At 61.5% G+C, this 12,783-nt stretch overlaps 1 protein-coding gene and 1 long non-coding RNA gene across 3 annotated transcripts; both read right to left on the bottom strand.

Annotated features, from left to right (window-relative positions):
* Positions 1–1,563: 1,563 nt before the first annotated feature.
* On the bottom strand, positions 1,564–7,135 carry LOC308194122 (maestro heat-like repeat-containing protein family member 2B). 2 transcript variants are annotated; one of them, XM_080589536.1, is made up of 14 exons: positions 7,064–7,135; positions 6,561–6,715; positions 6,111–6,254; positions 5,368–5,821; positions 5,145–5,258; positions 4,810–4,883; positions 4,467–4,586; positions 4,107–4,199; positions 3,771–3,924; positions 3,528–3,568; positions 3,130–3,268; positions 2,389–2,441; positions 2,155–2,265; positions 1,565–1,887 (listed from the first exon to the last, which is right to left on the bottom strand). In XM_080589536.1, the coding sequence occupies exons 1-14, from the start codon at positions 7,110–7,112 to the stop codon at positions 1,645–1,647; spliced, it is 1,944 nt and encodes a 647-aa protein (XP_080445662.1). In that variant the 5' UTR covers positions 7,113–7,135; the 3' UTR covers positions 1,565–1,644. The 2 variants fall into 2 exon arrangements, with proteins under 2 accessions (XP_080445661.1, XP_080445662.1); XM_080589535.1 differs by having other exon boundaries at positions 1,564–1,887; positions 4,107–4,586.
* A 5-nt stretch (positions 7,136–7,140) lies between these two features.
* Positions 7,141–9,265, bottom strand: LOC308194123. The gene is made up of 3 exons (XR_013950290.1): positions 8,697–9,265; positions 8,153–8,275; positions 7,141–7,652 (listed from the first exon to the last, which is right to left on the bottom strand). It is a non-coding gene; the product is annotated as an uncharacterized lncRNA (long non-coding RNA).
* Positions 9,266–12,783: the final 3,518 nt, after the last annotated feature.

Below are 12,783 nucleotides of genomic sequence, written 5' to 3'. Positions count from 1 at the left end.
CGGCACAGCGCTCATGGCTCGCTGACCATGACAGCCCAGCCCCGTCTCTGTGGATGCGGCCCCCCAGCCCCAACAGCCCCCCGGCCTTCGGAAGTCACCCAGGACGGGGCACGCCGTCCCGGCCCAGAGCCGCGCAGCTCCCTGCCCTGTACTCGAGACCACTGGGGCTGCACCAGCCGGCTGGGCTGGGACGCACAGCGAGCCCCCACAGCCTGGGGCACAGACCTCACCTCAGCTGCTCCAGGAGCTGAAGCATCTTGAGATGCACTTGGGACACAGGGGTGTCGCAGGCATCCTCCTCCATCAAGTCCTGCAAGTCCCAGAGAGACGCACTCAGGGCGGGCAGTGGCACGGAGAGCCTGCCCACCCGCCCCAGGAGCCGGCTCTGCTGACAGGCCTGCGCCCGCACCAGCCCCTTCATCCCCACGGCCACCACAGAGCCACCGTGCTCTCCAGCCACCGAGTGCCAGCTCCCCAGGGCCCAGAAGCTGGGGACAAGGCTTCGGGAGCTCAGGAGCTGGTGGGTGGCTGGGGGAGACCATCGCGCCTCCCCTGCGGGCAGCCCCGGCTCCAGGCACTCACCAGCAGGGTCTCTAGCACCTCCGGCTTCTTGCAGAGCCTGAAGCTGTGCTTGGTGTCCGCAGCCTGGATGGCACAGGTGACCTCCTTGATGCCGTTCAGCAGGGCGAGCTTGTGCTGCAGTTCCTGAGACCCGAGAGAGAAAAACACCAGTTGAACTGCTTGAAGAGCTGGGAGAGGAACACGGGCAAGGGGTTCTTAGGGGCTGGGGTTGGTCCTGGACATTCAGGACAAACCACTCAGGGGACGTTCAGAAAGAGACCGTCCACCTCGGCACGTGGGGGCCCCCAGCCCTCCCTGCCCCTCTGTGCCCCACGCTCCTACCTTTCTGCAGGCATGGAAGAGCTCCAGGATGTTGGCCAGGATGTCTTCCTCCACGCAGGCCAGCAGTTCTGACTTGGGCGCGTGCAGTGCAACCTTGCCATAGGTAAGCATGGCTGCAGCCCAAGCGGCCTGAGCTCTCTGGTGTCCCTTCTGCGCCTGTGTTGAGTAAGATGCCCCGAGATGTCAGTCCGCTGGCCCTGCTGTGCCCCAGGACTCGACGAATTTGTGGGGCTGGGGAGCGGGGCTGTAAGGGGCTGTGTGGCTCAGCTGTGCAGGGCCGTGGAAAACCATCCGAAGGAGTTTGTCCCATTCCTGCCCTGAGGTGAGCAGCCTGTGCCCGGCAGGGGCGTACTGGCCATGAAAGGCTTGCCCATGGCCCCCAGGTGAGGGGCAGAGCCAGCAAGAGCTCACAGGGCTCCGGCTCCTGGCCCTCAGCTTTCTGGAGGGGGCAGTGCGTCTTAGGTAGCTCTTACGGGAGGCGTAAATGCAATGTGGCTGCCACGACTCGGCCGCCACTGTTCAGGAAGTGAGAACAGGGCAAGAGAAGGCCGAACACTAAAACCCTGCACCCATTACCTTTCGACATCTGTCGAATGCGATGAGCCACTGGGTGAACTCGCGCATTGCATCCAGGGCCAGGTAGAAGTGGCGCTCAGCAGCATAGGAGACCACTGAAGCTATTCCCTGCAGTGATGGAGAAATGGGAGTGAGCTGTGGCACACGCTGGCCAGTCCTGGCCAGCTACGACGGCAAGGCAGGACATTGCCCGAGGGAAACAGCAGCTACAAGGAAATGAAAAAGGTCCGGAGCAGGGCTGGGACGAGGGGACACCGGGCAGAGCAGGGGCAGGAGAGGAAACCTCACCTGTCTGTCACATGGGCTGGTGGCATCTGTTTCTTTTAAGTATTTCAGCAGCTGCTCTTGGACGTGGGTGAGCTGCCGACAAGAGGCCAGCACTGTGCCGAGAGCCTGGTACAGGAAGTTCTGAAAGAGAAGAGACCGAGACAGAGACGTGGTAACGGCGCGACTTGTCAGGACAGGGCCTGGCCGCGACAGGCCCCAACAGCCCAGGGAGCAGCCGCGGCGCCCGGCTGTAGCCGACCCTGGGCAGCACGGAGGGAAGCATCTTTGGGGCGAGGGCAGGGGGAGCGGTGACGACAGCCCGCACGGGGAACGCGCTCCTTCAGCCCCAGCCCCGGAGCTGGGTGCCCCGGGGCTGTGCTGCCAGGAGGGCGCAGGCAGGGCGCAAACCTTGTCCTCGGCGCTGCTGGAGGGGTTGCTCAGCTGCTGGCTCAGCTCCCGGCTCAGGCACACGACCCATGGCTGGTCCACCAGCATCTCCTCCACCGACTCCGTCAGGAACTGGGGGGGAACACGACAGGAGGCAAATGTTGTCTCGCCCTTTGCCCGGGCCTTTCACGTTCACGTGCCCCAGGAGCTGTCGGGGCACAACTGCCCACAGCCTCACCCCCAGGGATGCTGTACCTTAAGCAGATAGCACTGCCACTCTTCAGAGTCCAGGAAGCCCTCTGTTTTTTCTGGAAAGCAAGAGGAAGCAAAATGCCTCGCTGTCACTTAAGCCAGCACCGGAGAAGAGTTCAGTGCTCTCCTTCCCTGGGAGCCAAAAACCCCAGAAGTCCCGGGCTTGAAAGGGCCTAAAATTGCCTGCACCAAAGCTCTTGCCAGGCTGCAGACCCGGGCTGGATCCCAGGGACATTGGCCAGAGCCACCGACTCAAGCCGGGGAAGGAAAGACTGATTGGGGCCGATCGCCGCTGCCCGACTGTGATCCCCGCACTACTCGAGCACCGTGCCCCAGCGTGCACAGCCGCACACATTTTCTCCTGACAGACCCAACACTTGCAGCCCATTTAGGGCCTCCTCCCAGGCTACTGCGCTGCCCAGCGTGGGACCGAGCTGCCCAGAACGGCTGCTGCAGACCTGCCCCAGGCACTCGGCCTTCCAGAGCCAGGGGCGCTGGTCCCACCCCTGTCCCAAGCACCGCCCCAGCAGGGGCAGGGGGACACTGCCCAGACCTGCCCTCCACGGGGACATCGATGGCCCCGTCCACCCCTGGGACGAGCTGATCCCAGCAGATCGCTGCCCCCAGCCTCCACGCTGGCTGCCTGGAAGGGGGACGGCAGCGGTTCCCCTACGCCATGCTGGGAGGCTGTTTTCCTGCCCCCTCCAGCTCTCCTGAGCCCGGCCCTCCACACTGGCACCTTACCTTCAAGGTACTGCAGCATGCGGGGGATGCGGATGGGCCACAGTCCCCTCAGGGAGCTGTGGATCCTGCTCTGCAGGGCCTGCAGCAGCTGTAGGGCAGCAACCGCGCATTCTCTGCACTGATCACAAGCCGCCACCACCTAGACGAGGACAGAGAGAGACGGGGTCACTCCTTCCACCAGGGACGCGGCTTCTCCCACGAGGGAGCTCGACTCTGCCTCGGCGCCTCCCCCCACGTGCTTCCAGCCCCAGGGAGGGAGCGGGATCCCCAGCTCGTGGGCTTGGGCACGCTGGGACGCGCTGCCTCCTCCTCGGGGCTGCCAGCAAAAGCATCCCTGCCCCAGCATCTCCCCCTGCCCCTGGCCAGAAAAGCTCTTGCCCCGGGGCCCCGCTACTCACCAACAGCCGAACCAGTAGGGCCTGTGGCGTGGGCTTCTTGGCTGCAAGGAGGAAAAAAGGCAGGGTGAGCCCCTGAGCACCTCTGCACCCAGCCCCTCGCACCTTCGACGCCCCGACGCGGGGCTGAGAGTACCCATGCAGCTGCAGAGCTGGCCTGGGGGCTGCCAGGGTGCAGGGAGGCATGCACCAGGCAGGCCCCTGGCCGAGCCCGGCACAGGTTGCTGGGGCACCTTCTGGTCCCACCTTGCTCCTGGACGTCAGCAGGCTTCTCGGTGTCCTCTTGCCCTTCCGTTTGCTTCTGCCTCTCGATCAGGGCTTGGAGACAACGCAACAGCGGGACCAGCATGCCGCAGTACTGGGCCGGCACCACGTACTGCAGGAGCCGTGGCCACAAGAGCTGCAGAGGAGGAGGAGGAAGTTTGGCACATCAGCATTCCCATCTCGGCTCAGAGGTGAAAAGGATGGCTTGCGCATCCCTTGGAGCCCATTAGGGTCGAGCTCCGGGGGGGCAGGCGAGGGCTGGCAAAAACACCCTGAAGGTGAAAAGTGGCTGCAGCAGCAGGGAGCAGGACCACTTACTTCGGTCATCCCTTCCACAGAGAGATCCAGAGACTCCAGGATACCTATGCACTGGGCCTGAAGGTCTCTTTCCTCTTGGACGTCTTCTACCGCCTGCAAGACAGCGTTGGGAAACCCCCCATTACTCTCAGCTCCCACCTCAGGAGGCTCTGTGGAGGATGAGGACAGCCAGGCCCCACTCAGGGGCCACGTCCCAGCCCCAAGGAAGTGCTGGGCAGCTTGGGAGCAGCGAGCGCTGCACAGGGCTGTCGGGCACACGAGGTTCTGCGGGGCCCAGGCGATGCTGCGAGTGCCACTGAGGGAGCTCTCGGCACAGCCTGGGCACGGGACCGAGCCGCGGGTGTCCCGCTCTGTCCTTACCAGTCTGTCCGAGGCCCGCCTGAACTCGACAAAGATGTGCGCCACCACATCCCATGCCAAGCAGCTCGGGATGCTGACGCTGAGCAGATCCTTGATGAAACCCAGGAGCGCTCTCCTCAACTGCCAAGGAGACAGGGTGGTTACGGTCTGCCCCGCCAGCAGCCAAAGGGAAGCCACCTTTGCCTGGGGGCAGCCCTCGCAGCCCGTGGAGAGGCAACGAGTGCACAGGAGAAGCCTTCGCTGCCAGGGGTCGGGGCTAGGCTTTGTACAGCACAACAACCTGCCCGCTCTGGGGGCTTTCTCTGCCCCACTGGTCTCGCTGTTCCTTCCTAAATGAGCTCACCTGGGTGCCGGACTCAGTGAACAAGGGCTGCACGGCCTCTACAATTAGGGGCAGCTTCTCTCTCACTGCAGGTTCTGCAAGAGACACAGAGAGGTATGCGTTCAGGCAGGGCTCAGATGGCAGAAGGGATCCCTCGAAGCTCCCAGGCTTTTCACAGACGAGCGGGACAGCACAGCAGGGCTGGGCTCTGACTGCAGGGGAAGCACTGGCGTCCCAGAAGGACTTTGTTTCTGCCGCTACTACTGCATTACAGGGCCTGAAAGCTCTGACAGCAAATAGCTTCAGCCCCCTGACTGCCCCAGCCCTGGCTGGCGGCCCTGGCCTGTGGTACTGACCGTCAGAGCGGGCCACAGCTCCCAGCAGAGTCAGCGCTGTCCCGCGGGAGCCCTGGTTCTCGCTGCTCAGCTGGGACAGCAGGAACGTGACCGTCTCCTCCGGGTAGATTCGAGCTGCGGGCAAGAAACCACGTTTTGCATGAATAGTCAGCAAAACCCCATGGCTGAGGTTCACAAGGAAGTTGGGAGAACACGACAGGCATCGTCCCATTCCCTCCCTTACCTTGAAGCACAATGCACTGCCTCAGTTCTTCTTTATGGCCTGCACTGTGCTGCCTGGTCTCGTCCCCAAGCTGTGGGAGAAAGGTCCATTTTAGAGAAAGATCGCAGGCAGAGCAGCGATCAGAGGCTGCCTTTTGGGTCCCGGCACTCCAGAGTCCTCCTGCCAGGTGGCTGAGAGGGAAGTGCTGAAGGAACTGAGCTGCCCCTCGGGCCTGCACAAAACAGCCAGGATCAGGGTGCTCACAGCCTCGAGGCACCTCCAGGAAGGTCCTGGTGGAAGGACGCCCTGCCCTGCCCTGCCCCTCTGTGGCAATCCGGCCTGCAGGACCTGGGCCAGCAGCACAGGCACGGGCTCCCTTTACCTCGCGGTGCACAGCAGCAGCGATGGCACGGAGCTTGTCCTTGGGGGCGACAGCGTGAAGTTCCTCCAAGGTCTTCAGGAAATAATGGAGGCTCTACAAGAGAAGGGAGAGGACGAGTGGGTTAAAGCCACTGAAGCCACGTGGGAAGGAAGAAACCCAGCACGCCTGTGGCATGGGGAACCCCTAACCCCAGCTCCCAGGGAGAACCCCAGAGCTCCTGCCCAGGGCTTCCTGCTCACCTGGGTTGTTCTCTTCCTGCCCGAGCAGCCCAGGAAGCCTCACAGCTCCCCTGCTGCCCCCCTGCCTTCTCGGAGGGCTCCCCGACACCTCGTGGCACTCACACGCACACCACAGCCGCACCAGACCCCGCGCAACGCCTCACCTCTGTCACCCGGGAAGTATCTTGGACCTCCTGGTACTGCTGCAGGAGCCAGACGACCTGCTTCCACACCCGGTCCTGGTGCTGCGCATCATGGAGGACGACAGCCATCATAGCAGTCACTGCTCCGAAGATGGCCTGCTTGTCCTGCAGAGGGAAGAGACGAGATGCTCTGAGGGCTGTCTAGCACTCGGCGTCCCCCAGCACATGCCTGCCTTTGCACAGAGAGGGCTTTCCCTTTCCCTTCTGCCCCACAGAAGGGCTCTCTCCAGAGGACAGCAAGCATTCCCCTGCCAAAGGGCCCTGGGGCCCAAGCACTTGCCAGCTGGGAGCCCCCAGCCCCGGGCACGGCGTCAGCCCGCCCGCTCCCTCCCCTCACCCCTCTGCTCCCACCCAGGGGGCACGGGCAGCCCCAGCCAGGCACAGCCCCGCTGCTGCCCCAGCAGCGCTCACCTCCTCCTTCTTATGGCGGCCCAGCCAGTTTACCACAGCGTGGCAGAACAGGGAGTACACCTGCTCGCAGAGCTGCTTCTCCCCGATGCGAGGGAAGGGGCACTGCTCCCAGGCGTTGAAGTAAGCGTTGATCGCCCTCGACCACTGCTCCAGCACTGCACCAGAAGGAAGGAGCTCGTCAAAGTCTGCAACAGGCAGCGTGCCTGGCTCCCTCACCCACGCCTGCGTGGAGCAGTCCCTGGCTCACCAGGCGTCGGCTTGGGACTGCCAAGTGCTGCGCTCCCGGCATCTGAACTAAAATACGGTGCCCCTTCTCCCCTTCTGCACACCGCACCTCCTCCTCCTCCTCCTCCTCCTCCTCTTCCTCGCAGGCCTCTTCCCCTCCAGCACTTACCATTGCAGCCCCCGCCCTGCCCTTCCCAAAGTTTGCCCCCCAGCGCAGGACCACGCCGCGATCCGAGCGAGGCACCGAGGGCCTGCCCGGCCCCTTCCCCTCTACTCACCACTGCAGATGGTGCGCAGGATCCGGCTGCTCTCCACTTGTCTCAGCATGGCGTGCAGAGCAAGGAGCGTCATTTTGACGAAGGGGATGCACCGCAGGGCTGCAGAGAGAGGACAGGCAGAGGGACAGAGGGAGCCACGGTCAGCCAGAGCCAGAGCAGCACCGCGGGCAGGAGGGCTGGGGCTGCCGGGCTGGGGGACGTGTCAGAGGGACAGGGGAGGTCGCTGCGGGTTCAGTCCCCAGCAGCTTCCACCCTTGCAGCACTGGCATTGGGGTGGTGGGGCGGAAATCCCAGCTCCAGGCGAGGAGGTGCCACAACCCCACAGCCCTCCGGCCCAAAACAGCGTTCAGGGAGGGGCAGGGTCCCTGCTCCTGGCCGTCATGGACCATAACCCAGAGCACGAGGCCAAAGGGGCCATACCATAGCTGCTGGCCAGTTTGCTCAAGGTGGTGAGCACAAACTCCTGGCATGCTCCTCCCCTCATGGTCTTCAGGTGGCCCTGGAGCTCGGACATCACAAATCCGAAGTGGGAACGAGCCAGAGCCACCAGGACGTCACCAGCAGCTGCTGTCACATTGTTCATTGCACCCTGAAAAAGAGCCACAGGTGAAATGCTGCCCAGGAGAAAGGCTGAGGCACCAGGTCAGGCCCTGCTGGCCAGTGAGGACCACGGGGCTTCAGCTCATCGTTTTGCTGTCAGAGCCACTGGCGAGACGACCGCGTCTCCCCCACAGAACACCCCCGGGACAGCTGTGCCTGAGCTGGGACGCGTCCCCAGAGCCTCTGCGTTAAGCAGGAGTCGCGCGAGGCAGGAACTGGGGGACTGCACGGCCCAACTCCGGCCCTGGGAGGTGGCGCACACGTCGCCTGGCGTGGAGGAGCTCACCACGCTCTGCACAGTCTGGAGCAGGGCTGGATACGGCCTTTCCCCTAGCGGGATGCGCTCCCTGGGAGAGGGAGCAGCCACAGGGGCACTGGGGAAGTCCCCAGGCCTGAATCCCAGTGAACCATCTGTGCGCCACTCCATGTCACACCCACAGCTGGGGAGAGGCAGGCTGCTCCGTTCGCCCTTCTAGAGAACAAGCTCACCTGGGCTGCCTTCATGTCTCCAGACACCTCTGCGAGCACTCGGTTCACAACGCCGCTCTGCAGACGGGTATCATCTCCTTGCAAGACATGCTGGAGGCGGCGGTAAGTCTCCGCTCGGTCACCCTAGGGAGAGACCACGACACCACTTGCTTTGCCCTTATTCCCGGGCAGCTGCGAGCTGCTGCCCCTCACTCTAGAGTGAGAGCCCACAAGCAGCACCACCGCGTCCTGTCCCAGCTTGTGTCCAGCTACACAAAGGAGCTGAGGGAGCAGCAGCCCTGGGAACCGACCAAGCACCAGGCACCAGCCTGGGACCATGGTACAGGGCCAGGACAAGGATGGATGCTTGGGCAGCTCCAGGCTGAGCTGCTGCGGGAAAGGAGGCAGCGCAGCAGCGTCAGCCCAGCGTGACCGCAGGATCAGCCTTTGGGGACCGGGCACCAGCAGCAGGACAGAGGGGCCATCAGGCAAGACCCCTCGGTGGCACCCAGGGTGGAGGGGAGCCCTCAACCCCCCACGGCACAGCGGGATGTCCGCAGCTCACCTCTCTGTCTTGCAGCTTCTTTAACAAGGAATTCACGACGGTGGCAGAGATGGCAACAGTCTCAGACCCTGTCTCTCTGCCACCGTCCTCATGACGTGTAGGTCCAGTCCTGACCCCTACACAAGCAAAGGAAGCTGGAAGGAAACAACCAAACAGTTTGCGTCAGCTTGGCTGGCTGTGGGGATTCGCACCAGGTTGGGGCAGGCATCCTCCCAGCCTGGAGAGGAATCCTCCCCAGCACCAACAGCACAGGCTGGGGTCCCCATCTCTGGTCGTGCTGGGAACTCATAGGGATGCAGCCCCCGGCCTCCCCCTGCCCCTCACCAAAAAATCTTCTCAGCCTCCCCATCACAGCAGGATCACCCCAGAATCTCTCTCCAGGTCCTCCTCCTGTGGCCGCCGAGAAGCAATGGGCCACCTGCGCTCACCGCAGCAGCTATGAGGCACCCAGCCATTGTGACCTCCCTGAGGGCTGCCATGGATACGGGGACACATCACAGGGCAGGGCCGGAGGTGGCAGCACCCCCATGGCCCAAACCCACAGCATATCCCCACTCTCCATCGCTCCAGTTCGCTCCGGTCCTTGCGTGGTTTTCAGCAACGGCCTTCTGTGCGCTTCTCTGCCCAGCCCCGGTCCCATCTGGTTCCACTCTCCAGGGGCCCCAGGTCCCTGGAGAAGGGAGAGGACGAGTGGGTTAAAGCCACTGAAGCCACGTGGGAAGGAAGAAACCCAGCACGCCTGTGGCATGGGGAACCCCTAACCCCAGCTCCCAGGGAGAACCCAAAGCTCCTGCCCAGGGCTTCCTGCTCACCTGGGTTGTTCTCTTCATGCCCGAGCAGCCCAGGAAGCCTCACAGCTCCCCTGCTGCCCCCCTGCCTTCTCGGAGGGCTCCCTGACACCTCGTGGCACTCACACGCACACCACAGCCGCACCAGACCCCGCGCAACGCCTCACCTCTGTCACCCGGGATGACACCAGGCACACGACCCATGGCTGGTCCACCAGCATCTCCTCCACCGACTCCGTCAGGAACTGGGGGGGAACACGACAGGAGGCAAATGTTGTCTCGCCCTTTGCCCGGGCCTTTCACGTTCACGTGCCCCAGGAGCTGTCGGGGCACAACTGCCCACAGCCTCACCCCCAGGGATGCTGTACCTTAAGCAGATAGCACTGCCACTCTTCAGAGTCCAGGGAGCCCTCTGTTTTTTCTGGAAAGCAAGAGGAAGCAAAATGCCTCGCTGTCACTTAAGCCAGCACCGGAGAAGAGTTCAGTGCTCTCCTTCCCTGGGAGCCAAAAACCCCAGAAGTCCCGGGCTTGAAAGGGCCTAAAATTGCCTGCACCAAAGCTCTTGCCAGGCTGCAGACCCGGGCTGGATCCCAGGGACATTGGCCAGAGCCACCGACTCAAGCCGGGGAAGGAAAGACTGATTGGGGCCGATCGCCGCTGCCCGACTGTGATCCCCGCACTACTCGAGCACCGTGCCCCAGCGTGCACAGCCGCACACATTTTCTCCTGACAGACCCAACACTTGCAGCCCATTTAGGGCCTCCTCCCAGGCTACTGCGCTGCCCAGCGTGGGACCGAGCTGCCCAGAACGGCTGCTGCAGACCTGCCCCAGGCACTCGGCCTTCCAGAGCCAGGGGCGCTGGTCCCACCCCTGTCCCAAGCACCGTCCCAGCAGAGGCAGGGGGACACTGCCCAGACCTGCCCTCCACGGGGCACATCGATGGCCCCCTGCAGTACAAGCACAAAAAAGCAATTTCTGCTGTTGGAGACTCCATGGGCTTGGTTTGCAGATGTGTCTGAGGGGAAAAAAAAAAAAATATATATATATATATATATATAAGAAAAGGAGGCAATTGGCATCTCCTGGACTTGCTTCACTAGATTACCAGGGGTGGTGGGAGGTGCACCACTAGACCTTCTGTTCACAAACAGAGAAGGACTGGTGGGAGATGTGGTGGTTGGGAGCTGTCTTGGGCAGAGTGACCACGAAACGGTAGAGTTCTCTATCCTTGGCGATGTCAGGAGTGGGATCAGTAAAACTGCTATCTTGGACTGTCGGAGGGCAGACTTTGAGCTGTTCAGGACACTGGTTGGCAGAGTCCCTTGGGAGGCAGTCCTGAAGGGCAGAGGAGTCCAGGAAGGCTGGGCACTCTTCAAGAAGGAAATCTTAAAGGCTCAGGAGCAGACCGTCCCCACGTGCCCAAAGACGAGCCAGCATGGAAGAAGACCGGCCTAGCTGAACAGAGAGCTCAGGAAGAAAAAGAGGGTTTATGGCCTTTGGAAAAGAGGGTGGGCCACTCAGGAGGATGATAAGGCTGTTGCGAGGCTGTGCATGGGCAAAATTAGAAAGGCCAAAGCTCATCTGGATCTCAATCTGGCTACTGTTTTTATAAATACATGAACACAAAAAGGAGGACTAAGGAGAATCTCCATCCTCTACTGGATGCGGGGGGAAACCTAGTGACAAGAGACGAGGAGAAGGCTGAGGTGCTTAATGCCTTCTTTGCCTCAGTCTTTAGCGGCAAGGCCAGTTGTTCTCTTGGGTACCCAGCCCCCTGAGCCGGTGGAAGGGGATGGGGAGCAGAATGTGGCCCTCATAATCCACGAGGAAATGGTTGGCGACCTGCTACAGCACTTAGATGTATGGAAGTCAACGGGGCCAGAGAGGATCCACCCGAGGGTGCTGAGAGAACTAAGTGGTGGAAGTTCTGACCAAGCTGCTTTCCATCACTTATCAGCAGTCCTGGCTATCAGGGGAGGTCCCAGTCGACTGGCGGCTAGCAAATGTGATACCTATTTAGAAGAGGGGCCGGAGGGTGGACCTGGGAAACTATAGGCCTGTCAGTCTGACTTCGGTGCCAGGGAAGCTCATGGAGCAGATTATCTTGAGTGTTATCACGCGGCACTTGCAGGGCAACGAGGCGATCAGGCCCAGTCAGCATGGGTTTATGAAAGGCAGGTCCTGCTTGACGAACCTGATCTCCTTCTATGAAGAAGTGACGCGCTTAGTGGACGAGGGAAAGGCTGTGGAAGTGGTCTACCTTGACTTCAGTAAGGCTTTTGACACCATTTCCCACAGTATTCTCCTCAAGAAACTGGCTGCTCATGGCTTGGACTGGCGTACGCTTTGTTGGGTTAAAAACTGGCTGGATTGCTGGACCCAAAGAGTCGTGCTGAATGCAGTTAAATCCAGTTGGACGCCAGTCACTAGTGGAGTCCCCCAGGGCTGAGTACTAGGGCCAGTTCCCTTCAATATCTTTATCAATGATCTGGATGAGGGGATTGAGTGCACCCTCAGTAAGTTTGCAGGCGACACCAAGTTGGGTGCATGTGTTGATCTGCTCGAGGGTAGGAAGGCTCTGCAGGAGGATCTGAATAGGCTGAACCGATGGGCTGAGGCCAACCGTATGAAGTTCAACAAGGCCAAGTGCTGGGTCCTGCATTTGGGGCACAACAACCCCAAGCAGTGCTACAGGCTGGGAGATGAGAGCCTGGAACTGCCTGGCAGGGAAGGACCTGGCAGTATTGGTTGATAGTTGGTTGGATATAAGCCAGCAGTGTGCTCAGGTGGCCAAGAAGGCCAACAGCATCCTGGCTTGTATCAGAAACGGCGCGGCCAGCAGGACTAGGGAAGTGATTGTCCCCCTGTACTCGGCTTGGTGAGGCCACACCTGGAGTGCTGTGTTCAGGTTTGGGCCCCTCACTACAAGACGGACATCGAGGTGCTCGAGCGTGTCCAGAGAAGGGCAATGAAGCTGGTGAGGGGTGTGGAGAACAAGTCTTACGAGGAGCGGCTGAGGGAGCCGGAGTTGTTTAGCCTGGAGAAGAGGAGGCTCAAGGGCGACCTTATCGCTCTCTACAGATACCTTAAAGGAGGCTGTAGCGAGGTGGGGATTGCTCTGTTCTCCAAAAGGCCCAGTGACAGGACGAGGGGGAATGGGCTAAAGTTGCGCCAGGGGTGGTTTGGGTTGGATAGTAGGAAAAACTTCTTTACTGAAAGGGTTGGTAGGCATTGGAATGGGCTGCCCAGGGAAGTGGTTGAGTCACCATCCCTGGAGGTCTTTAAAAGACGTTTAGAT

Source organism: Anser brachyrhynchus (genome assembly GCF_964034855.1).
Source record: "Anser brachyrhynchus genome assembly, chromosome: 4".
NCBI lineage: Eukaryota > Metazoa > Chordata > Aves > Anseriformes > Anatidae > Anser > Anser brachyrhynchus.
This window is presented reverse-complemented; position numbering and strand designations above follow the sequence as displayed.

Excerpts from the sequence above, each read along its gene's own strand:
- LOC308194122 (XM_080589535.1), bottom strand. The coding sequence starts at position 7,112 with ATGCTGAGACAAGTGGAGAGCAGCCGGATCCTGCGCACCATCTGCAGT. Across the intron at positions 3,269-3,527 it reads CCCTACTGGTTCGGCTGTTG|GTGGTGGCGGCTTGTGATCA; the intron begins GTGAGTAGCGGG and ends GTCCTCGTCTAG. Across the intron at positions 2,442-3,129 it reads CATGCTGCAGTACCTTGAAG|AAAAAACAGAGGGCTTCCTG; the intron begins GTAAGGTGCCAG and ends CTTGCTTTCCAG.